Source organism: Molothrus ater, chromosome 9 (assembly GCF_012460135.2).
Source record: "Molothrus ater isolate BHLD 08-10-18 breed brown headed cowbird chromosome 9, BPBGC_Mater_1.1, whole genome shotgun sequence".
Classification (NCBI taxonomy): domain Eukaryota; kingdom Metazoa; phylum Chordata; class Aves; order Passeriformes; family Icteridae; genus Molothrus; species Molothrus ater.
In genome coordinates this window covers 8,795,059-8,822,331 of record NC_050486.2, presented here as the reverse complement: position 1 = coordinate 8,822,331, position 27,273 = coordinate 8,795,059, and the positions used below count along the sequence as shown (strand labels likewise).

Sequence of the window (27,273 nt, the reverse complement as noted above, 5' to 3'; positions counted from 1 at the left end):
CCAAATATACTTTGTGTGCTTATAATCAAATTAACTGTCAGCTTTAATTCTTGTCTCAGTATGCCACCAAAGCCAGCCTGTTTTCAGGCCACAATTGTTAATAAAATAACAGTGAGATCAGGATAGAATGGATAAAATATAAGCACAACCCTTTGTCTGCATAAAATGTAAATACATTTACAAAACTAGATCTAATGTGGATAATAGGCAAAGACAACCATCCAGTAATAAAAACAAGAACAAATTCCAAGACAGAACATTGGCTAAGCTGCAAACAAAGCACAGCAAAATGGGAAACACCAGGAAAAGTTGAGCTCAAGTCAGTAGATTGGTTGAGGGCTCTGTCATTGCCACAGCTGGGCTCTCTCACGTCATTTCCTTTTACCCAAACAACGACAATTCTGTGTAAGGAGAAAAAATGGGGAAAAGGCATCAACACCAATCCTGACAGACCCCAGGGGCTCCTCAGAGCAGTGAAGAGGAAATTTCACCAGAACTGCCTCCTACAGCCCGTGCCCCATGTCTTTGGCAGCAAGCACTTACACTGACACATAGGATATGAAATCGCTCCATCCAGGCACTTGGTGCTGAATCTCTTGCTCTGGGAAACCGGCCGGAAGCCGGGCTTGCACTCAAACACAATAGGGTCCCCTGAGCCATAGTGAGGGCTTGACTGCCTGGGTGACTGCAACTGAATGTTTTTCTCTTCCATAATGCTGCTGTCCAGAAAACAGTTGTCTGCAGAAAAAGAATTCTGTTATTTGCCTGTAGATCTCACACTGGACAACTCATGCTCTGTTGGCACCCCCTGTGAGTGCCCCAAGTGCCCTTTCCCCAGCTCAGGTGTGCTGGGCAGTGACTTCCTGGGTGCACTGCCCCTCTATTCCTGCAGCTCCCACACCCTGGCTCGCAGCCAGAAAAGCCAAGGGCTTTCTGCTTCCCTTCAGCACTAAAAATGCATCAACAGAGCAGCAAAGGCAAAGAGGGGATGACTTACTTCCCAGTGTGCACAATGGGTAGTTCAACGTCCCCTCCACACACTGGACTCTGAAGTCGGGACTACTTGGATGTTCCAAATATCCCGATTTACAGTGGAATTCAATAAAGTCACCCGATGTGGAGTACAGCTTGGCTTGGTGACGCCATTTCAGCTCAATATTGTTTCTGTCCATATCTTCCTTTGATGCTGTACAAGCCACTTGAAAAAGTCAAGAGAAGAGTGTCAATACTTCATACAGACACACCACATGCTTTGCCCCTAGAGCCTACAGAAGTCCTTCACATCAAAAACGCTTCCAAGTGTACTCTGACCCTCTGTTACTTGCAACAGAAAAGACATTCACATCCAAGCTAAAGGGAAAAAAAAAAGCCTTGGGAGAAGCCTTGTCACACTGTCAGTCACACAGGGCAAGAATGAAGCACAGGTGGGGAAGACACCAAACACCAATGAACTTCCCTATATATATTTTTGAGAGATCCCTCCTTCCCTTCTGCTCTGTACTTCTCTAAATTTGTTTTCTCATCACGGAGGCACCCCTGGCTTTCCCCAGCACTGCCACTCATTCAGACACATCCTCCTGGCTCACTGCCTGCTGGGTGGAGCCATGACCCCAGCCCACAAGTTGAATTTTAGCAGAAACTCCTTTGAGACAAAAGGAGGACTCATTCAGACACATCCTCCTGGCTCACTGCCTGCTGGGTGGAGCCATGACCCCAGCCCACAAGCTGAATTTTAGCAGAAACTCCTTTGAGACAAAAGGAGGACTCACTGCCATTCTGCCCTGCCAGCATTTTGGTCCCAGCACCAGTGCTGTCCTCAGGGTCTCAGAAGAAGACAAGAGGAGCAATCACACAGCCTTTGGCCACCCAGCACATGCTTCAACCTACCTAGGCAAACTGGGGGGTCTGTCCACTGCCCATTGCGACAGGTGATTTTCGGAGATCCTTTCAGGATATAGAAATTTGGGCATTTGTACTCCACAGTATCACCTTCTTTATATTCTGGCAAGGGGAAGAGAAGAAGCTCTCCACTTTGAATAGCTGGAGGTGTGCCACATTTCCCAGGTCGTCCTGAAAGAAATTTCCCAATCAGAGAGGAAGTTCAACTGCAGAGAAGGTCTGGTCAATTATACCACCCACACTATGTTGGGTGGAGAAGTGGAGTAAAGCAGAGAGAGAACCAAACAGCTGCCAGGAGCAAGAGTTCTCATTTCTCCAAAGCTCAGGCTCACAACTGCCAGCTCACCCCCTCTGAGCACAGCTTAAGTGCTTGCAGTTGTCTGCAGGATTTCATCTTGTCTTGCATAAGGTGTGGCACTTGGCCCTCTTGAGTGAAGCCACCTGAGTCCCTCGGCTTGGTAAATTCATCCCATCTGAACAGAGACCTGGGGAATGGCCTGCCTTGTCCTGAGTGTGCCAGAGCCATGGCAGCTGTGCACAATGAGGGCACTGAGATGCTAAATGACAATGAGGCAGCTTCATGATGCTATCACTGACAGGAGGCTGGATGGAGAGAGAGGGAGACAGAGAGAAGTTACCTTTGCATGTTGGCAGCTCTGTCCAGGTCCCATTTTTGCACACTACAGTAGAAGGCCCAGTCATCTTAAAATTTTTCCAGCACTGATACTTTGCACTCTCTCCAGGCATATACTTGGACTTTCTAATACCATCAATGGTACCACCAGCAATTTCTAGAGGAGGATCACATCTCACATCTGAAAAGAGACACAGCTGCAGTCACCTTTCCAGTTATTAACATGTTCATCTATACAACCACAAGTGAAAGGAATTAGCCTTGTTACAATTTCTGTACAGATTTTCTGCCTCAGGTGGGTCAGAGGAGTTCACCATAGGGAAAGCAATGAGGTGTGGCAGTGGCAGCAGAACACTGTTTGGGACTCTCAGGAGATGGCAGGGTCAATAAGAGTTTCTAGAGAAAGCCAGTGTTTCTGTACTTATGCACAAGAACCACATCAGCCTTGTCTTTCCCTGGAGAGCCCTGGCCTTCCTGGAAACCACAGGGGTAGCAGCCAAACTGATTCCCTGCTGAAGTGCAGAGCTCTGGAGAGCTGGCTGTGCTGCAGGAGCTTGTCAGCCTGTGCTGCTCAGGGCTGGGTAAGCACCGACAGCTCCACGGAGCTGTGCTCACCCTGCAGCCACAGATTGGGGTGGGGGACTCTGGAGCATTCCTGAATGTTCCTTGTCACAGGAATGATCTTTCCACTTCCATGGCCCTAGCAGATCTTACATGGGTTAGATCTGGGGCTCTGCTAGGCTCTGCATTGGCCAGAGTGGAGCACTGCAGAAGAGCTGCTTCTCTGTCCTACTGCTGCTTCCATTCAGCTACTAATACAAGAGAGAAGCCCTTAGATGTCTGTCCACTAAAAGTCACTGAAGTGGTGGGCACTGGGGAAATACCAACAGCATACAGGAGAATGACAGAGCAGCATGACAGAGCAGGCCCTGCTGCTTCAGGAACATTTTTGCTATTGATGAAAATATTCCCAGGATCTCCAGAAGCATCAAGTTTAATTAAATTTCTGTGCAAGGAAGCAATAGCAAGTTCAAAGCTGGGGTAGCCAAAGAAAACAAGTAAAAAAGGCAAAGTCTTTGGAGTATTTCAATAGAGAAGTGGTTGCCTCTACGCTAACAGGCAAGGTGAAAGTACAGATTCCTACCTCTGCAAACTGGGGCTTCTGACCATTGGCCATTTGAACAAAGGATGTAATTTGCACCCATCATCTGAAAGTTCCTTTCACACTGGTAGTGCACCCTGGCCCCAGGCAGGTACCTCTCCTGAGGAGCATCTGCCATGCGCGCGTCGGGGATCTCCGGCGCAGCTTCACAGCTGACATCTGCAGAGAGAGGATTTGTAGTGAGAGACACAAAACCACACAGCATTCCAGAGCTCCTGGTGTGCTTGAGTAATGCACACCATTTTCTAAAGGTAGAAAAAGGTTTATTCTGATATATTATATGGTTTATTCTGCAATGCTTCAGCACCCAGTATTGTTTGCTTACAGAAACTAAAAAGAGAGGTCACAGAGATCAGCCAGCTGTGCTGCACAGCATCGTGTGCCACTAGTTTGGAGAGTGACACAATTTATTTACTATTTGAAGGTGCTTGTCAGCAACTGACATGGTAGTGATGTGAAAATAAGATCCATTGCCCCAGAGTTATCTGCTCCTTTGCAGCCAGGATGCTGCAGGATTCCTCCCTAATGTCTGCCTGCTTGACTTCAAGAGAGCCAGGATTCAGCTACCAGCTCCAGCCCATGGGGAGATGATTGCTTTGCTGATCTACCCTGCTTGTTGCTTTCCAGAAGCCAGAAAAATAGGTGTGGTAGCAGCCCATTCAAAGCAAGTCACCTGTTGGCTCTATTGGCCTGACTCACCTGCATGCCCAAGTAAAAATTATCTTAATTCACAACATGAAATGCTAAGAAGGATCATGGATTACTTAGAAGTAGAACCTATACCTCTACAGAAGGGTGAAGTGGAAGGTGATGTCCAATTTCCCTTCCTGCAGAAAATTTCAGGGGAACCAACAATCTGGAACCCTGGATCACACTGGTAGCGAACTGTTTCACCAGGCTCATAAGATTCTTTCTTTCTGCCTTCAAACTGAGCATTGGCAACTTTTGGAACACTTCCACATGGCATTTCTGAAAAGATAACAGAAATCTGATGTGTGTGATATACATTGAAGAAGTGTACTTACTGCATCAAACAGGTGCTTTAGAGAGCTATTTCTAACATCAGCACAGTCACCTGCTAACAGTGGATTATATAATTATAATTAGTTAATAAATGTATAAAAGGTAGCATACAGAAGATTAAAGAAATCATTCCCCCAAATATACAGACTTCAGCCGCTGAAACACTCCAATTCTGTTTCTAAACATGCCAGAAAGTTTTACTGGAGGCTTTTGTCCCTTGCTACCCTGACGTGATTTCCAGCCCTGAGGCACCACAGCCACTTTTAGTCACCAGTGGACTCTGGAAAAGAGTTCCTTGGATCAGGAGGATATGCTTAGGACTCATCTGGGAGACATATGAACTGAGCAAAGACTACAAGAATATGAAGGAATATTTAAAAACTAAGCTGCATCAAGAAAGTCAGTTTTGCATCCAATCAGTATTCTTCTGAAGACATCCATAATGGAAGATTCCACAGCAAAATACGAAGTAGAAAAATACACTTTTACTGATCAACCTCCAGTTTAAAATTCTTTCCACTTAATTGCTAAATGCACTTCAAAAAAAGTAATTTTTGATATTACCCAAACATGAAGGAGCTGCAGTCCAATTTCCCATAAAGCAACTTCTCTCTGTTGGTCCATTTAACATGTATCCAGAATGACAAGCATACTTAAGTCTAGCACCAGCCAGATACATTGTTTTCCCTTCTCTTTCAATTCTTAAGTTTGGATTTTCAAGCCTGGGAGCATCAGCATATTCTACAGATTCTGGTGGCAAACATGGTGTTTCTAAAAAACACAGACAACACAGATAAAAAATAATGCAAGACAATCAATATTGCAACTGTAACTATGTAATAATTTACAGAATTGAGGACATTATTTAAGGCCCCCAAGTCAAAACTGAGACTCTGTTAGGCAATATACTAAACAAAAAATAAGCACACAGCTCTTGAGGGACTACCTGAAAATTGTATACGCCATCTCAGATAAGTCTGTGTAAATGAAAAAACTGCAGTTGTTTGCACCCTTTTAGCAACTTACGTTCTACTGCTTTCCTGCAGTTCCCTGTCCATGGTAATCTTAGGTAAGTAACAGCAGCCTCTTGCCCATGATGACTGCAGATGAGTAACACAGATATCCATAACAAAACGACGGAAAAGAAATGTTCCAGTACTGACCAAGACAGTGAGGTGGTGATTGCCATTTCCCGTCTATACAGGTTATGTCCTTTGTACCGACGAGCTGGAAACCGACGGGACATGAAAAAAATGCTTTACTCCCAATCCTGAAGTTTCTTCCTGCTGTTGTCTGCTGAGTACCAGGGACCTCAGGTGGAGGTGGGCACGCATTCTTCTCAGCTGAGGACACATATTCATGTTACAATAGAACAGAAAGTGTAGCAGTTCAGCAGATATTACAACACAAACAACTAAAACAACACTGGTGCTAGATAACTCCAATAGCTATCTCAAGCTTTAATTAATACTGTGATCATTTGGTTCTGCTTCAGAAACAGCAGAGCTGCCTTCAGCTGCTCATATGCTTACAGAGTCATAGAAAAGACAGTCACAGCTGTCTACACCAAGCTAAGATGGAGCTTCTTGTAGTCCCTCCTTTCTTTCTCACACAGCTGCCCACTCTTGTGTGGTTCTCCTGCTCCTCTCTATAATGAACTACTTTAGGAAAACTGAACCAACGTCTGGAGTTTTGTTTTTTCTTCAGACTAAGCTGATAGAGCTAAATGAGAAAGCTAAAAGAAAAGAGAAAAATAGGCTAAATTTTTTTCACTCCAAGAATGAAGGACTTTTTCTGCCAAAGGAAAAAAAAGAGAGAGAATGAGGTAGATCTAGAACAGAGATCTGAAGAGTCTTCCAGAGCTTGGTTTCTTGCTTCTAGTGGTTCCAGAAAACTGAGGAAGGGACAGTGATTGCCATACTTTTCCCACTTTCAGGCATCATTTCCCATAAATCTGGTATAGCCAAAGTGAGAAATGAGGTAATGGTTGTTTTACAATCACGCTTTCTACAGACAATATCCTGTTCTGCCATGCATAAAGGCAGCCCTGAAGACATTGACCTCTGGTGTGTGTTACATATGGGCAGCCTCCTCTGGGTCTGTGCTTTTTCACTGGCCAAGTCAGCTTTTTTTCTCATAGTTTCACTAGAAAGCAGTTGGAAAAATGGAGGGAAAAAATAGACTAGAAAATCTTTAAAGGTTTAGAGGAAATAAAGGAACTTTGATTGGAGCTTGAGCTATGTGCTCTCTGTTTTGCATTGGGGTAAAGCCTTTTGAAGAATTGAGCTTAAATTTATCACTGCATCTTTTCTCACATCAGAAGTGCCAGTGACAACCATTCCAATTGTCAGAGTAGAGAGCATTAAGTCTGCCTTACTAAAGTGATGCATCTCTAAAACTAGTTACCTGCTCCAATGATGGCCACAACTACCCTTCAGCATATGATCAAGTAAACCTTTCTGTTTCAGCCTAGGGATACAGCAATGCTAAGAATCCTTAATAATGAGCATTTATCATGCCTGCATCAAAAGAAATGGTGCAAATGTAAGAACACACCTTTACATGCAATCTCTGGTGTCCATCTCCCAGACACACAAGTTGCCTGTTTAATATTTTTATCATTTAATGTACATGTATAGTGTATAACTTTTTGGAACCCAGTCTTCCTTTCTCTCGTGGAATACTGGCCAGAGTGCACCAGCGAAACATCCTCTGGAATTACACATCGAGGGAGTGCATCTGAAAAAAACCAAAAAGAGCTTAAAAAATAGATTTAAATCTGACAATATATACTGATGTTGATGTCATCATTTGTACAGAAGTTCCACGTGCACTTGAGGAAGAACTTTACTGGGGGGCTGCTTGAGCAGGGAGGTCGGACCAGATGGCCCACTGTGGGCCCTTCCAACCTTACTCATTCTGTGACTCTGTGAGAAGAACTAATCCACATAGAAGTGGTTATGGTCGGACAAGCTTAACACATTGTGGCTATTAACATTACTTTTAATTTCTTTCAATAATTGACTTTAACCACTGGGCAAATGTCTATTTCTTTCCCTTTACAAAACTGTATGTGCAGAGTCTTTCCAGGATGAAGGACTTGCTTCCATTTAAAAGGAGTAAATTAAAACCACTCAGTTTTGATGCATTAAACTCTAGCATGTCTGGCTACATACTGATGGCTGAAGTCCATTTTGTAGTCAAATTTTGTATACAACTCTATTACACTCACATAGGAAATATTATGGAAACAGATTACCAGCACAAACAGGTAAAGGCTTCCATTCTCCATTAACACATTTTATTTTCATTTCCTCATTATTGTCAGAACCTGGTTTACATCTACAAGTTACTTCATCCCCATGTGAATACTGGGCCTTGTCTGCCTGATGCAGAACAACATTCGGAATAGAGGAAGGTGAGTCACAGGGCATTTTGTCTTCTGTTGAAAAGAGAAGAAGTATTCCACAATGTTACAGGAATCACATATCAATAGCTGAAAAAAACTTAACTATATTTGCATTTGGTGAACCAAACCTACACCCACTAATTGTAGTGACTAAATTTCAACACAGCTGGGGTATGTATATCTTTTAGCCAGTTTGCTAAATTGCTTTGCTGTCTTTTCCCTTCTTTTTCCAACACTGGCATGATCCACAGGTAGTTCCAGTTCAGAGTACAGAGTAAGGAAAACTTCAATTAATTCAAGTCACCTGAATCACTGACTTTGATCAGTCAAAATTATAATTGATCATACACCTGCACATTGATAATGTTTCAGTTAGAATTATTACAAGAACTGAAAACCATTGTAAGGTCTCTTACAGGACTGTAGATCTGTCACCTCTCCATGAGAACTGCAGTTCTGCTACAGCAGTAGTGACAGCACAAGGTAATGGCTTGTCATGCAATTTTATCTTATTATTTTATTACTTTGAACAGAACATTACATCTGCTAATACGTATTTTTAGTTGTGAAAATATCTATGAGGTAATAGCCTGCAGAGAATTACAGACTTCTCAGAAGCAAGAGATGTGTAGCTTACCAATGCAAGACGGAGGAGATGACCACTGTCCATCAATGCATTCTATTTCCTTTGATCCAACCAACTTAAATTCGCTGTTACATTCATATTGCTTCCTGGCCCCATGCTGGTACTGTTCCACAGAGCCATCAACAATTCCTCCACCGGGAATTTCAGGGGGAGGTCCACAGCCTTTGACACTCTCTGAAATCAAGAGATAAGTCTATGCTCTGAACTCAGTACTTTCACCATAATTATATGTTAAGTATAACATAAACCATATTGAATCTGTCAGTAAAGTGAAGGAAAATCAGAGGAACAGGTTAAACAGGTGATCAATTTATGCCTTTCAATGTCTGGATTTGGGCTGGGTTGAAGATCACAAACAGATACATGTGACCAGGCTCACTCTTGTCTCTCACTTCCATGCACTTCCAATGCCTGCTCTGAGAAAAATATTTGATAAAATCAACCCTTTATAAGGGAAAAGTAAAAAAAGTGTTACAAGAATGGTAACTTCAGTATTCTTAAAAGAAAAAAAGAAAATTGAAAATTCTGCAAGGAATAACCTATGTCCTAAAAATCACCCAGCAAAAAAACCCAAAACAAACCCAAAACAAACACCACCACAACAACAACAAACACACACAAAACAAAACAAACAAACCCAAACAAAACCCTCCCTACACACTGTATATTAAAGGAATTCACTTTTGATGCAGTGAGTGGAACTCCTAATAAGGGAGATTAAAATCTTCCTGAGCTACAGAGCCAAATATATGAAACAGACTTGCTTTTAAATGCAAAAGAGTGCGAGCAAAAAGAAGGACGATAGAGTAAAAGTCACCAAAAAAGTGATTGACTGGGAAGAAAGGGAGGTCCCTTTTTTCTTTTAAGCTTTGTGAAAGCTGATGCACCTCATGAGAGGGCTCAGCACCAGCACAAGAAGCTCTTCTCAGATGCCAGGAAGTTGTGTGCTAAGTTAAGAACACTAAGTAAAGGGATATATATTTTTCCTTCTGTATGAATGTACTCATCCTACTATATGAAACTAAGAATTGCATGGGAAAATCCTTCACTGGATTTCTTTTTTTTTTTTGGGTCCAGCTCTGTGTCACCTCCAAAACCATTTTTTCCTTCAATTTTATGTGATCAGAAAAAAAAGAGCACAGGATGCATTGTCTGATAAGTATCAATATTAGGCAATGGCAAAACTAGGACCTTTGGAATACAGTAAGAGAGGACGCTACTCAAATTAATCATTGCCATACTGCACATTATTTATGAAGTTGTGAACAATTTTTCAAACATTAAGGTCAATAACCTGATTAATATTTTGTGCAAGCCATTTACCAGCTCAGTTTCAGTATTGCATAATTACCTTGACACACTGGTGGTGGTGGAAACCATCCAAAGTGGTAGCACTGAGTAGAGGCAGGTCCCACCCTTACGTAGTTTTTTGCACAGGTAAATGTCACAACAGCTCCACTGCGGTATTTGCCCCGTTGGGAGAGAATTTCACATTTGTCAATGGCAGCAGCACACATTCAATTTCTGTGGAGAAAAAATATTTTGACATATAGTGGACAACCTACAGCAAGTACATGAAACGCTACTGGTTAGAACAAAACCAAAGGAAGGCTTAAATAATAAAAGGTTCACAGAGTGTATACAGAGAATGACACTGATTAGCAAACACAAAAATATTCACCACGACACTCGGGTTCTGGACTCCATTCTCCATTTTCGCCACATGTTGTGATATCAGTTGGTATGTTATTTGTAGTCCTATATCCCTCCAAACATGAATACTCAATTGTATCTTCAGGCAGGAACACAGTTTTGTTTTTATGATGAATCAAAATGTTCTCTGGTGCTCTACATGATTCTGTAGAATAAAACAAAGTTAGTGTATTTAGTTATCCAGAAACACTGCCCTTTGGAAGCATCATCCCTGTAGGTATATTTGAAACATCAATAATTCTACATTGTCTGAATATTATTGTAGAATATGCAGCATTTTCACATATTATCTATTGTATTAATCTTCCAGAATTTGTCCAGAAATTTTTTGTCCAGAAATTCAAATAATTAAATCTAAGGAAGAAATATTTACCCTAAAAATTACTTGTCCAGAAGTAATTTTTAGAGTAAATATTTCTTCCTTAGATTCAATTATTTCCTTTAGCTACATGTTATTATCATAAATATTAGTTTAGGTGTCACAGCAAATGGTTTGTACTGCTGTTCCCATGGTCAGTTGTGAATCAGAAGAAAGCCACAAAATCCTAGGTAAAGACAGTCTGAAATAAAAGGACAAGATAAAATAGTAGCTAAAGTTGGTCAATATTATGACCAACATATAACAATACAAGATTAAGTCTCCAACTGTACTACACCTTCCTCAGGAGAGGAAGGAACTTTGAAATAATGAATCCTATTTGTCTCTAGTTTTGTCACATTTAAATAAAGTTCTTGGTGGAATGCCTTGGTTCACAGATGTTGCTCCATAAACTGGGAGTAAATTTGGGCAAATGTACCTTGTATCAGGGAAGAACCACTGAAGAGGTCAGTGATTACCATTAACTCAACGCTAAAGAGATCGGAAAAGATCCTTTACATTTTCTCTCTATTTCTTGGAGCCTGAGAGAGGTTAATCTCTGGAGAGTCAGCCCTCTGAGTGTCCCTCTGCCCATTAAGAAACCTCTACATGTCCAAGTGACAAATCTCTGAGGCCAGAGAACATCACAGAATACCATGTCCGCAGGACACACTCGTGACAGGGAGCTCTGAAACATTCAGCTACTCACTGATGCACTTTGGAGGTGGAGTCCAGTCACTCTCTTTGCACTGCGTGTGTCCTGATTTTTGTCCTTCTGGAGTCACAAACCCATCGTGACATACATACGGGATCTTCTCATTTAAATTGAATGTTGTCCTACGCGAGTTCAAATAGCCATTCTCAAAAATGATATCCTGGCACTTTTCTGAAAGAGAGAGACAAGATTTCTTCCAAGTAAAGCACTGCCAAGCTACATGCATAAAAATCAGAGCAGAAGGATGACAAGAGAAGCAGCAGTAGCATTTAGAAAATTGTTTAATACATGGTCAACTAAATAAATTTTTAATTCCATACATTGTTAATACATAATACTTAATAAGTTATTTAAATGAATGGAAGTCTTGGTTGGATGTTTCAGACCTATATTCTGAGAGAAAACTTCTGTAGTATGTTAAATCATTCTATGAAGGAGAGTCTTCATTTTCAGAAATTACTGCTACAGCAAATAGTTTTAGCTAGAAACTTCACCAAAATGCAAGCACACTCACTTTTACGGGTACATCGGGGAGGAGGTACCCAGCCATTCCTTGTGCACGTGGCCTCGTTGTGCTGAGCCTGGAAGTCGGGGTGGCAGGTATATCTGACTCTGTCACCTTCTGTGAAATAACTGCTCGTGCCATATAGGAAAGAACCGCCCTCCAGCCGTCCGGTGGGACATATTTCTAAAGGAGGAAGGAAAGTACATTTAACCACAGAAATTTCCACAGCAAGAACTGAGGGAAATTAATCCTTAAGTGTTACTAAAAAACAGGCTCCAAACACCTTTCTGTAGCCTTGTGTCACAAAAAGACATTTGTGTGCAAATCTGAATGAAAGTGTGCTTTGTTTCAGTGCCTTGTGATTAATGGACCACAAGATCAGAACTGTAAGTCACTACCTAAAGTAATAAGAGGTGGCCTAGTAACCAAAAATCTCTTACTCATTGTTCACAAGCAAGCTTGGTTCACTTCAGTGCTTCTCACATTGGTTTGCTCTGGTACGTCTCTAAAATGTTGGTGTATGCCCAGACTGAGCTCCAGCATTTGCCTCCAGAAGATTTTATCATTCTGTGGAAGTGTAGCAGCCTCTCAAACCAGCTCTAGAGATTTTAGCAACAGCTTAGCATGCTGACTCTAAGGCCTCCTGTCCCCAAGAGCCCAGACATGAGGCAGATGGCTGAAGAGATGTTATACTGCGTTAGCTGAGTGCCTGCTCCTTTCCTCCAGGCAGGGCTCCTCTCATCTCCTGCACTGAGCACCACTCCACTGAGGACAACGAGGAAAGAGCAACCTTTTGTAATCCACTTTTTTTGTAATGCCCTACCAGCACGTAGGTACTTTGCTGTGACTGAAGATGTGTGAGAGGAGGCCTCATCTCTCTGCTTTAGATTAATTTTAAGTCCAATTTATCTTAAATCTGAGTCAGTGTATCTGGTTCTCTTGCTGTTACCATGATCCATTTCACCTTATTGCAAAAGTGTGACACCTTTTAGGCTCTAAAAATTTAGTTTTCCAAAGGGACCAGGCAATGCTTCTCAGAGAGGATGAAGACTAAGTGCCAAAGTGCCCAAGCCACAGAAGGGAGAATATATTTACTTAGAGTAGAAACTGTTTGTGTGTGCAGCTGTCATGCAGATGAAAGTATATACTTTCATATACCAGAAGCCAGAGAAGAGGAAGGTTTACTATATATTTCTTAGTCTTATGAATATTTTCAGGAGTAAACAATTTCCAAAATCCAAAAGCATAATTTCCGAGTGTCCCCAGGTGACATTTTGTGCTCTGCAGATAGGAAGACAGTCTGGGTGCAGTTCCAGGGATCACCTAAAGCAGTTTGACTTTCAGCAACTGTTTTGTCTTGTGTTCCATCAGAACAAGTTCTGCTGCACTGATCTTTGATAATTAACCCAGAATTGAGTATATAGTGGAAATGTACTCACTCAGACATTTTGGCTCTGGAAACCAGCCCCTTTCAGTACAGGTAATTTGAGCCCAGTAACTTCCAGTGGGGGCTAAATAGCCACTGAGACAGGAGTATATTATAGTCTGTCCAAATCTCATTGGAAAGTAGGAGTTTCTATAGTACTCATACGTATCAGATAATTTGCCATTTTCTATAGGTGGGTATTCACACGGTTTCCCTTGAAACAGAATGAAACAGCAACAATATCAACACATGCACAATAAAAAGCTCAGGACACAACTCAGATTCAGATTAATCATCTGAGTATTTTCAGAAATGGACAGAACCAGGACTGCACACCCTGGAAGATGGTAAGGAGTGCAGGAACAACCACACTCTGCTCCTGGGGTCTTTGCCTACAGCTGTGTTACTTCCCTCAGTTCCATTGCAACCAGCAGAAATCCAGTCAGCACTCTCTGCAGACTCCTAAGGGTGATTTGTGGGACCAAAGGTTAGTATTCATTGTACAGTGAGATGGCCCTGTAGAGGGTCTTGATTAAATTTACTATTCTGACCATAAAGAGAGCCGAGTCATCTGGCTCAGATACAGAAACTGAACTGTGAACTCTTAACATTGAGATGACTCCTGCCACTTCCATTTATAACTTTTGGGCTCCTGCACCAAAAGCTCTTCCTGACTCTTTTCATTTTTATTTTAAAGCTGCAGCACTTTAATTTTCTTCTCTTGGTTCCACAAAAGAACTGACACTTTCCAGGGAAAAGTCCAGGATAGAAGGAGGAGATTCTCAGAAACTTCCATTCAAGTTTACCCAGGCTCCTCCCAAAATGTTCTGACCAAGAGCCTACATGCCAGGGCAGAGCAGACCATTCAATAACGAGTGAAGTGGGCTCAGAATGACACCTGAATTTCAGAACACGATTGATAAGAGAAAACATTAACTCAGATACTAAAAGAACATGTTTCAGAAATAGCTCTAATCATCCAAAGGTTCCTTTACAAGACTGATTTCATCAGAGGCTTCTCTCACATTTGAAGTTTTATTTCCAGTGACCAAAGAGGAAAGAGTGTTAAATTTTGAAACTGCCTGCTAATTTTTAGATATATATATATATATATATATATATATATTTATACTGTGCCTACTGGGCAAAACTATCATTGCAGTTATGGGAAGTTTAACCCAAGAAAGAACTCATCAACCATCAAGAATACCTTGCTTTGTTATCTGACAGGCTATAAAACAGATAAAATCCTGTGACTGTCCATAACATCAAATTACAAGTAAAAATCTAGAGCTGTGATACTAGAAGGAAAGCTATCTTCCAATCATTACCTGTGGTTTGGCTACTTTAAACTCCCCATGTCCTCTAACCCTGACTGGGATGCTATTCCTCAGGTGGAGCACAAACCTTCCTGACAGTGAGCTGACTATAGCCCATTTTAACAGATTTGCAAATACAGTAAGAGGTAATATGTGTGTTAATAAACACAATGTAAATCTGGATTACACCATTGTTTTTACAGGTGATTGTTCCAAACCATCAAATTAAGCTTTACAGTACAAAGAAAAAAATAAGCAACTATCATATATAATACTCCTCAAATTTTGCTCTTAATTTATTTTCTCTGAGATACTTCCAACAATTCCACATTGTAACTTTATTGATGAGAGCTACTTACGGACACAAGCTGGTTCAGGCACCCAGCCATTCTTGGTGCATTCAGCTGTGCTGCTGCCAGTTATTGCTTTAAAATGATACCCATCATCACACGCTACTGTGATTGTATTACCCACTATGTACTTGTCTTTTTGAGGTCTAAAGTTCCCAGAGGAAATTACTGGAGGAGAGCATACAATTTCTAAATAAAAACAGAAAAAAAAAAAAAGAATATGTTTAAATTTATTGCATAAGTTCTTGTTTTCATAATATATTGGCCATAACTGTATAAAATTGTTAAAAAAGGTGTTTCTTAGAAATGTGTGGTTCTGTAAGAGAAGAGTGACAGCTGTTACTGATGTCATGTTAATTAGAATATTAAAATTTAATTGCAAAGAGAATGGTTAGAGAAAGAACTAGAAGCTATCAAACCAAACCTAATTTTTTCCTTTAGATCTGCAGCTGGGTTTTGCTGGGCTTGTTTATAGACACTGTCCCAATGGAGGGCAGTTTCACTGGCAGGTCCTAAATGCAGAAACAATTATACTTGACTAGAAACTGATAAACTGATCATTCAGGGTGTGTGTGATTAAGATTAGTGTCCTTCACTGACACTGGAAGTATTTCAACAACTGAAAAAGGTCAAGAATATTATTCTAAAAAACTCAAGATACCTTCATGCTCAGAGAAGTCAGGCTAACAGATTTATAATCCAGAGCCTGTCTTTTGGGGGTTTTGTGTCTTCTTCTAGTTCAGAAAATATCACCAGCACCCTGGTGGGGCTGGTGAGGCACCAGGCACCAGGGCTGGGAGGGGATGACTGTAAGGTAACCACAGGTTGGTGCTGCTGTGGTGTGAGAGTGGGTGAATCAGTTTTCATGCATGCCCTGTTGAATCCTCTAGGTCCAGAGATAAACCCAGTAGGATCCAGAACCACTGTCTGAGTACACCCCTGGTACCAGAGCCCAGCATATGAGTGCCCAGAAGAATGTTTTGTTTGGCACTCCTCAAAAGCAGTATGTTGTCAAACTGTTGGCAATGCATATTAATTAATGACATTACTAATTTTGAATCAGAAAGGTCAAAACTGAGTGGGCTCCAAGACTGATAACAAGTCTTTAGTTCTAAAGGAGTCTTTCTGGAAGAGGTCCCAGGCAGGTGGGTGGTGCATAAAATCCTATCATGTTGCCCTGTTGCCAACATTTTTTTCCCATTTTCTTCAAGATTTTGGCAATTTCTTGAAGAAAATTCAAGGCACTGATAAATTCTCCAAAATTTCATCAAACTGTTTCAGTTGGGATATGACATGCATATTCAGAGATTTAAATACAGCCTTTAAGTGCTGTAATTGAAGTAAAATCCATGACCCAGAGGGCTGATGTCAAACAGGACCAGCCTCAAGAATTATGGATTTGTCACATGAACTGCTCAGAAGGCATTTGAGCGTTAAAAAACAATAGGGACCTTTAGTATTGTAAATATATTAATTTGAAGAGATTCACAAGATTCTGGTTTTGCTAATGCTCTTCATGGAAAACTCTTATCCAGTTCTTTGGTCCCCTCAGCACTTAATCCTTCCAGTCTTCATGGATATTGCATGTGGATGGATTATTTTGTCATGAATGAATTTATTAATCTCTAACATTACTTCCAAACCCAACTAAAGTGCAAAACTACTTTAGGGAAGACTGACCAGTGCAATAGGGAGATGGATTCCATCCTGATGCAGTGCACAGTGCATCTGCTTTGCTCCCATATTTGTATCCTTCTTCACAGAAAAACTGCATTATCTCATTTTCCTTGTAAGTCTTCCTTGGAGAACGGACATATCCATGAGGGATCTCTGGCACATCACAGTTAATTTCTGAAATTGAAACAGACAAAAATTCACATATTTTATTTGCTAAGAATAAATTTCTATTACAATAACATTTAGGTTGTTTTTTTGTTTTGGTTTGGGTTTTTGGAGTTTTTTTTGGGGGGGGGGCGGGGTGTAGGGGGGTTAGTTTGAATTCACAAAAACTTTTGCATTTGGAAGCTGTTTGGAACTTATTTGAGCATTTATTTATATTAGTATCCAATACTATTATATTCCTCTTTCTTATCCTACTTTTTCATATATGCACTGGAGATTGTTTACAGACAAACCAAGCTTAGTTGCTGTGAGATAAAGTGAAAACTTTGTGGCTTCCCATATGGTAACCATGATTTAGGAGTCTGTGAGAACAAAGCATCTTAATGACACAGTAAATAGTGTCCTTTTACCTTGGCACTGAGGCACATCGCTACTCCATTCTCCATTAGCAGAGCAAACAATTTCTTTAGCTCCAACAAGCTTGTATTTTGCATTACATTCAAAATTTACAACCTGGCCAAAGGAATATTCTTGTCCTAGCTCAAATGCACCAGTCATAATTATCCTTCCATTTTCAGGTTCTTGTACAGGTAAACACTTTATCACTGGGAAAAAAAAAAACAACAAAAAAAAAAAGGAAAGGGAAAAAAAAGTAATTTTGAGGTCTAGTCTGTAAAATAAGGTGACACACAAAAAAGTTAAAATACAGAAAAATCACTGTAATTTCCTTAAACATATAAAAAATATCCAATCTATCTATGTAGTCAGTACCATTTGCAGCAAGTGTAATATGAAGTCCTAAGCAAAAAGAGTGACATAGGAAGAAGCTTTTAGACCCTCTCTCATTATCCTCTTCTCTGCCCTTGAAGGCTAAGACAGAGCATCCACTGAATTAGATGATCTCACCCAACCTAAATTATCCTAGGATGGTTAGCTGAGCCTTGACTGACACCATTAAAATTTGCCAAAATTGGTTGACTTTGCTCAGAGTTGTGCCAAACTGAGTTTTCTATGGACAGTTTGCTATCTGAAACGGTGCTGAATTACACACTGCCTACAACAGTGTCTAGTTATTAACTAAAATTCTAATTCAGTTCAGTTATTACCAAAAATTCTCATTAAGGATATCAGAGCAATTATATTACTAAAGTAAACAAACACAGTGACAGACATTATTAGAGCTCTTGTACCTCCCAATTATGTACCTGCAGAAAAAAAAAGAATTAACTTATCTCATCAGATATATGTTATTAAGGGGGGAAATGACTATCAAAGCTCATTCTTAGATGCTTCCATGGATATCACTGAGCAGGTACAAAAGTGGATTCTGTTTTGTTTACCAAAGCTACTTCTCTCTGACATTTGCCATTAAAAGTCATCTGCCTTTTCCATGAGCTCATATTCTGTTTCATGGGTTCTTCACATTTAGAGCACTCTACAAATTCTTTCTTTCTTTAATTCAGTGAAAACTCAACCATGACAGAAATAACTTAGGAGGACTTTGAAACTGAAGTATCTTAGTGAGCCATGACAAAAAATGTTGGAAACTCTTGCTCCATATGGTGCAGAGAGACCTCAATACCTAAGTATCTAAATCCACAGAATTATTAAACCACAGAGAACAAGCTGTAGTCAAGATATCTACTTTAATTTGTTCTTAGAGACCCTTTCCTGACATCATATGCTTAACCCAAACAAAAATGTCACTGCTGCCCACATATGTTAAAATAAAGCAGTTGAAAAAGATCCCTGTGAAGGGCAGGAACCTTATTTTCATGATCATACAGGCTTGAAACTGGTGAAAAGGTTTCTAAAACCATAATCTGAGCCATCCAGTCTATTAAGTCTTGATGTCTGTGTCCCCCTTGCTCTCACTCTTGCTTACTGAATGTCTTCCACATTAGTATGCTAATAGGGAGACCTTAACAAAATCTTAATGCTTAGGATGCTCACAAGGATGGAGGAGGAAAGTAGCTAAAAAACACACATGCCTTCACACTGGTTTGAAACTCATCATCCCAAATGTCATTTGCAACCATGTTTTGCAGGCAGCTACTCTGTCAGGGCTTTTGGGTGAGGCAGAGCTTCAAGCCTCACAGGCAAGCCTGTCTGGAAGTGACAGGACTCCACTTTGGGAAGGGTTTTTGACGAAAGCTCATTGGATTAAAGAGTTGAGAAGTCACTGTAAGAGCTTCTCTGCTGCCTAACTTGACTTTAAACATAGGTGAATTAATACTAGTAAAGCAATCATGGACTATTTTAGATAGTATCAGACAGATAAAAAGACAATTTAATAGATAATTTAATGTCAAACTCCATTTACCTTCACAGTGAGGGATGTCATTGCTCCATCCATCTGCCTGACACTCACGGTAATTCCTTTGGCTGAGCATCTGGTATCTTACCAAATAAAAAGCAAAAAATGCTAAAATACACTTTCATTATGTGACAGAAACAACAGTGCTGCTGTTTTTGAAGCAGAGGAAGATGGCTTCAGGTGTTCCAGCATAGAATAACCAAAATGTGACAGCACTGAGTAGTTTTTTACCTGCATTTGCCCTATGTGCTGTCTTTTAATTGCATATGGAAAAAATATCAAATCAAATCAGAGAGTAGGAAGGAATAAGGAAGAAGTCTTCATTACAGAGATAGCAAGCTTTGGCATAACAAATGCACTCAGAGGAAGGACAGCCACTCTGAAAAGACAGTGAGGAACTGAAGGGATTAAGGAGAATATTGATTTTTGGAACTCTCTTTGTGCAACTCGGGCTAGATTCCAGTAACATAACAATTGCAAAAGCATGGCTAAAGCACTGTACCAAAGCTGATTTGCTTTTCAGGAGGAAAATACCCAGACACAGGCACAATACCACGTATTCGACTTGCTGCAGTTTTCACTGGAGAAGACAGAGAATTTCTTTCAAGCATTTAGTGAAGACACGTGAGTCTGCCAGAAATATCTTCCTTCAAACATTTCTTACAACATGTAAGCAAGCATTAAATATTAATAAACTGTATTACAGAGAACAAATGTATAACTGACAGTATAATTAACACCTTATGTTAATCCCTATACATTGAATTAAATGAGTATTACCCATCATTACATCTGTACTCAACTCTGGCACCAAAAACAAATTCAGTTCCACTGGTAAGTTCAAAGAAACCAAAGTCAGTGTCTCCAGGATGTCCACAGGGCTTATCTGGTTGGAAAAAAAAAAGGGAAAAAGCCTTACTTACACCCTACATAGGAAGGTGAAAATGAGAAAGACAACATTTTTCCAGTGATTAGTAGTGAGTATGGTCTTTAGGGGTTTCAAAAATTCAGAAATGTTCAGCATAAGTTTGATTAACATCTCTTTTTTATCACTATTTTAATAGTTTTCAATGATAACATACTAGAGTATGCTTATTTTAAAAAAACCAAAAAACCCCAAAATAACTAATCTACCTACAACAAACCCCAAACCACAAATTAGCATGCTTTATTCCTTTAAAAAGGCTGAACTCATATTCAGTTTTATGACAAATTTATGGCAATTTTCATACAATTTGTGACATAATCTGCACCAAAGCCTCCTGTAGAGAATCCATTCATGGTCAGAAATGAAATTTCCTGAATTCTGTTGGGGACTGTGCTGAGTGAAGTGAGGTGACCAAAGACACAGGAATTATTTTGGTCCTTAGTGCCTGCTGCTCAAAGCTCCCCACGGGACTTTCCTTATGGCCTGGCCCTAGCTCTTTGCTTTGGATTCCTAAAAGAGTGGAAAAGATGAACACTCTCACTCATCCTCTTCTAATCTCACAACATGGACTGCAAAATAAACTGCATAGCTGAAACCTATTACCTCTTCTCAGCAGAAATCTTTCCTGATTCTTGTCAAGCAAGGCAATTTAATTATTGGGGCCTATAAACATCCCCCATTTTTATCAACGAAGACGTGTTTGAGCAGGCCCTAAAGCTGCTGCAGTGGGATTCAGAGGAAATGGCAGCTCCTGATCAGTGTTTCTGTCCCTGTCCTGCCAAGGGACCCCCAGGCTGAGTGGTGCATCCCCTCCTCTCTCCCCACAGGTGCCAGTGGCAGCCCTGCTCACTGGGTGGCAGCATTTGCTAAAACATGCTGCAAACCAAATTCTGGATGGGCTCTGTTCACTCACTAGTTACGCAAAGAAATCTGAACACTGAGACAGAGACTCAGTCAAAAATGTAAAAAAAGCTATTAGTGACTTAATAATTCTTACTCACGGTGTGTATTAATCTCTCTCTGAACACCCAGGACTTGCATTCTCAAATCCAATATTTATATGGCACTAGTAAAAATGTTGTATGTTAGATACACAATCATAACCCCTTGTTTCTAAAATTCCTTTGTGTTTAAAGCTCATTTATTACAGAAAAGAAGTATCTACTCACTAATGATAACAAACTTAAATTTCTTCAGTAATGAATTCTGTATGAGAGTGTGAGATACTTGAAAACTCTCAGCACAGCATGCTAGAGATAATAAATAGCAGCTCTCATCCTAATTGTGAATTACAGCTTAAAAGAAAAGGCAGGGAAAAATAATTTCCCACTTGCAAGAAATGATATCTTTCATAGAAATAGTTGAATAAGCTGTCTCTTGACTCACATTCAGAAGCCAGGTTTGTGCTTTATCCTGCTTAGACTAAAAAGTTTTGAAAGCAAGCTTCTAAGAACTTAATAATTGATTTTAATAATGTAAATTGGGTTAGTAAGACTGGTCTGGAATAAGATCTTCTGTAAAGAAAAAAAAAATAAATCCTTTGATCTGGAGAAAAGGAACTTAAAAGAAGTTCCCTTATGCACACATCCTTTTTAAGATGATATTTTAAAGGATGCAGAAACAAGTAATTTATGAGTAAAGGTACAATTTCACATTGACATCACTGGCAAGGAATATAGTCTGCCAGATCAAATGTCTGCAGATGTTTTGCACAAATACTTACTTTTGCATTCTGTCCCTGGACTCAGCTCCTGCCACACTCCATCAAGGCACCTAAACCCAACTCGTCCAACTTTTACATATCCAGGCCGACAATTGTATATTGCTTGGGTCCCATCGGGATAGGGAGGCTTGTCCCAGCTTTTAGTAGGCACTTCTTTTACCCTCCTAGGAGGAGGTCCATCACAAGCTAGAAATTTTAAATAAAAACATTGGTGACTGAAGTACATGCTACAAACACCAAAACAATCTTGCAATAGGAAATGTAGCAAGAAATCCTGGGGCCATTTGTGATGAGTGTTTGCTATTGAATCAGCCCAAAATATGGAAGTGACAAGGATCCACATTTTGTAGGAATGTGACTAGACATTTAGAAGGACACAGGAATAGCCAGGTGCCAAGGAACCACCCAGGACAGTGATGGTTCATGAAATAGATTTTACTTACACAGCCTGTGAGGAGATCTGAGACACCTCCTGCCCTTCCATCTGCAGCAGCTGCTCCAGGCCTGTCCTTCCACAGAGAACAACTCTGGGCACCCTGCAGTCTCCTTTCAAACTGTTTTCTTCTCCACCCACCACCACCTTTACTGACATTATTTCACACGTCATTTGATTACGTTCTGCCGAACCTTCTCTCACCTTTACACTGCCTAAACTTTCTCTCCAGGCTCAGATCACCTGTTATTCCAAAACTTATTTCCTCTTGTTCCTTACTTACAAGTTCCTTGTTCCTTGTTATAATTAATTCTGGGTATTCACTCTGACCTTTAGCTTCCAAGCATAGTTTGGGGAGTGGATGGTGGTGTCTGGTATTTCTTATTAGCTCAATATTATACAGTCCTTGCCCAAAAGCTCCTTTCTGAGCCTCCTTCAGTGCACATGAAATGTACAGACATGCCCATATGAGCCACAACAAATGAATCTGAATTTATTTTATTAAGAAGTTCCTCAACAGCTTGAGAATGAGCAAAGTCAGATGAAAGAGGAAAGAAGCAAACATTGGGAAACTGTTAATGAAAAATTAAATTATTTTGTCCAGAAATAATTGCCCAAATTTCAGTGACTAATTTTCAGGGCTTGGGTGACTGAAATGTACACATTTTGGAAGCTGAAGCTTCACCCAGAGTAACGGTCTCTGAACAGCCTAGCTAATTAAATGTAATGAATTTTTGTTTTCCATCTGAACATGAAAGGTGAGCATTCATCAGGAATAAATAAAACAAGCCCTGAGGAATAAAGCCTTGGAAAAGGAATGAAATCTCTGTATAGAAAGTAAATGGGAGAAGAAATGTCCACCAGGGAAGGAAATCCTTTGGTGAGGAGACGCATAACTCAGCAGAGACCTGGCACAGGCGTCCTCTCCCCAGTTCAGCTGTAAGTTCATGGGTTTGAGAAAGCAGCAGTGTCCTCACTGACGCCTTCCTATGGGTTGCCCAGGTGCTGCCTGGAAATAGGACTGGGGGAAAAAAATCTTTGGGATCTTTCCTCGTGTGAGGGATGTGGAGTTAAAGCTCACTGAACTGCACTGCAGAGATGACACCACACATTAAGTAGCTGATGTGGAAGACGGTGTTTTTTATCTGCTCACTTTGTGTTAGAAATCCCAAAGTGTGGAAAGTGACTTTTACTTGAGTTTACAAAGACCCACCCTTGAGAACTCATTTGCTGTATTTCAGTCAGGGGAGTACCGACCAAATTAGAGGCATAATTTTATACAATAGTTTTAAAAATGGAAAAAAAGAGATTTGTTGCAAAGAGAAAAACACATAATTTGAAACTGTATAATTTGAAAATAATGGTAATTTTGAGCTTTAATAACTTTAGCTTGGCTGTTTCAAGTAGCCAGAAGAATTGGACAAGCTTTGACAATACTGCTGATGTGCTAAAGGAAGAGTGTGCCCACACCCATTTTTTCCATTTACTTTGATAAATATTCTCCCTCCTATGAATGATTACATCTGAATAAAAATTATTGTTTCTGTGCACTAGAGGGTACTAGTTTACTCTAAATAACGTAGGAGAGGCTTTTTTTAGCAAGAAAAGACAGACTCAAATTCTAACAACATTTTTTGCAAAATGTAGGAATAAGCAAAATGAACAGGAATCCTCTAGCTGGTTCTTTCAAATGTGTTAAAAATTGTTAGTTTACCCAAAAAGTTCTTTTCAATGGCCAGAAAAAGAATGTTTCTAACTCCACATATTTCTAATTATACCTTGTTTGAATTAGCACTTTCAGTTTGCAAGCTGAGAGTACACACTGAAATCCATAATTTAAAAAACAGGTTATTGAGTACAGTAAGAGCTTCTCTACTCCTCCCTCTGAATTATATAATATATTTGTTGCCTGCTGAGCAGAATGCAGCCTCTTAACTCTTCCTTGCTTACATTAAACCCCCCTGCCCCCAGTGAAAGATAATCTCCTCAGTCTCTTCACCATTACTAAGATTTGCTGGGTCTTGCTGGGTTTTATCTCAACTCTTCCCCACTCCTGCCCTGATGTTAAACTATGTGTGACCATCAAGTATCAGAGTATGTGTATGTGTGTGTATGCAGTTTCTTAATGGCTTGAGGTGAAGAAATCTGCTGGCAGGTTGTACTTCAAACTTATATTTATTCCACCATGCACTCACCAATACCAGAGGGGTTTATTTCTATATTAAAAAGCATGCACAGAATGGATACCTCCAAATTCCTTACTGACAGACAGGAGAGCTGGAATTACTCATTCAGTATTTACATGTGACTTGACCTCAGTTAGAAATAGCTCAAGCTGCCTTTTTGCCAAAAATATGCTGTAGCAGCTTCTACAAAGTACAAGCACAATTACAAATCCAGGTGCAAATGGCTTCCAGTCCTTGTGTAAAACCCAGCTCTCAGAAGACTTTCCACAACTCTCACAGACTTTCAGCGTGAAGCTTAAACAAGAATCCTGCATAACCCATGGCAATAATTGCCCTGGGTAAGTTCAATTTTGCTGCATTAATATTTCTTTCCAATCCCCCTGCCCTAAAGAAAGCATTTTGAAAACAAAGTGCAAATTCAGGCAAACTTTAGTTTCAAATTCCAGGACTTTTCTGCACTTCTTTGCAAACAAATGAGACTATTAGTTGCTTTGAGGTAATAATTATTTATATTTAGTTAAGATAGGACATTCCTTTAATTTTCTGCTTTTTCAGTTTTTCAAAGTAAAGTCCACTGGATCTTTTTGATTAATAAGGTCTTCATAACTTTCAACTGAAATGAAAACCAACCTGAACTGAGCAAAGACATACCAGCTCAAAACCACACAGCACTCTCTGCATAACACTCTATGCCAAGAAACTCAGACATAAAGCAAACAAATTAAATAACTAAGGATAAAAAATATAAAAACAAATGAAGAAAAATACACTGAAGAGAGAAACAGAAAACATCAGATGTTTCTGAAAAGATACATAGAATACTAGCTACCTCTTCAAACATGAAAAAAGCATACCTGTATATATTTATCTCCTTTCCTAGACTAAAACCAGTCAGTCAATAGATATATTAGAAGTTTTTTAGTCAATGTAGTAATCATTCATCCTCCTCAGATCATCTTACAGGTTATTCCAGACAGAAAAAAATATTCTATAAATGTGCACTTCTACTTTAATCTACCAGTTGCTTCCTGGTTTTAGATACTAGAAAAAATAGCAAAGATAATTAACAGAAAATCAGTTGTCTGGCTTCTATTTAAAGTGACATAAAGCATTTGAAAAGTTGGGCAACAGATTAATAACAGCAAAATAAATAGGTGAAAAAAAATCCTATGACAGGACACTAAATACTAAAGGTACTAAAAGCTGCCAGAAGAAATGTCAATTATTGTCAGAAGTTAATGAAGAAAACCTACAAAGCCTTTGCATATTGCTTTAGTTACCCTCTTCACATACACTCTAAGAGAGCAGTTAAAGCTTACCTCTTTGTGCAGCACAGTGCATCCAACACAAGAGCAGAGCTGCATAGCCCAGGAACGACATTCTAGAGATTCAAACCCTCAGCAAACACATCCAGTATTGTGGCCTACTTTTTTTCATTACTTTGTGCTATTTCCACTGCTTTTTTACTTAACTGGTCCATGGACTGACCTTGCAAAACATTTATACTCCGATTTCAGCAGTCACTTCCCCTAAACCTCTTGCAACACACAAGTGTTTCTTTTTTTTTACCCCCTCTCTGAACCTTGCTAAATGAATAAACAAATGCCTGGCAATTTAGGTCGACACACTCCTTTCCCTGTGGTCTGCTTATTTTTACATTGCACTTTTTTTTCCCACATTTATCCCTTTCATGATCATATAAGGTTATGTCTTTTTATATCTAAAAGTTGTGCAAATAAATTATTTTGCAATTTCTTGTGTGTTATCTGCTTAGTTAGAAAACAAATTCGTGTGAATTGTGTGTAAAAATGAACTTCTCTACACATACAATTCCAAATATAGGTTGCAAACAATCAAAATAAAAAGCAGGCAAAAGTACAGAGTGACTAAGGGGTCACTCACTGGTTCTTATAGAAGATCACCAACTACCCACAGCAAAGGAAATGCATTTGGTCATATTCCTCATTAAATAAACCCAGGTGATGTTGAAGCACTTCAGCATCACATGAGAAATGATAAAAAGGAGAAGATTTGAATGCATTGTAACACAGATAACGAACCTTCCAAAATAAAATATAAAGCTATGCAGAAAGGAACATATATATATGTATATATATACACACATATATATATATGCCTAACAAAGGAACTTCCCATGGGTTTATGTAAGCAATGGTCTTAGCAACAATTTCATGAAATGTCTTGGCTTTACAAGTGCTCTCCAGTGGAAATGTAGATCATATGAAGAGAATTGTTTGAGACTGAGAATTAGGGAGAAAAAAAAAAGTAATAGTACAAAGTGCTCACAGGAGATGAACATAAAACAACCACAGGCCAGATGCCCCACAATGGTGATGTCTGACTGGATGGAGTACACACAGATCCATCTTGTGCATGTTCCTAAAAACCCACATAACATATCCTTAAAAATCACTAGCTTAGTTAGTGTGCTGCTATAGGATAAAAACAAGTGTCTACAGATCAGATCTCAAATCAAACCTGAATTCTACAGCATTTACAGCAGTTAAAACTTTTTCTCTTCTTAAAATGCAGGTGGAATATTTATTTTTTAATTTTGGGCTGTGTTTTCAGTCACCAATTCTCAGAAATGGTCTTAGTAAAACTGGCATTCAACTGTTTCTCCTGCAGAAATGACTTCAGAGAACAAAATGTCTCCTCCTTTCC

General features: G+C 39.8%; 1 protein-coding gene across 1 annotated transcript; it reads right to left on the bottom strand.

Moving 5' to 3' along the window:
- Positions 1-25: 25 nt before the first annotated feature.
- CFH (complement factor H) lies at positions 26-26,060 on the bottom strand. The gene is given in 25 exon segments (XM_036388087.2): positions 26-401; positions 544-738; positions 998-1,198; positions 1,888-2,070; positions 2,538-2,714; positions 3,678-3,854; positions 4,479-4,664; positions 5,283-5,489; positions 5,882-6,061; positions 7,275-7,457; positions 7,978-8,160; positions 8,765-8,947; positions 10,125-10,250; positions 10,253-10,297; positions 10,455-10,631; positions 11,554-11,730; positions 12,074-12,247; positions 13,504-13,704; positions 15,169-15,348; positions 16,840-17,010; positions 17,412-17,606; positions 19,325-19,401; positions 20,099-20,204; positions 21,970-22,155; positions 25,908-26,060. Coding segments are annotated over 25 exon segments (3,933 nt in total). The 5' UTR covers positions 25,969-26,060; the 3' UTR covers positions 26-399.
- Positions 26,061-27,273: the final 1,213 nt, after the last annotated feature.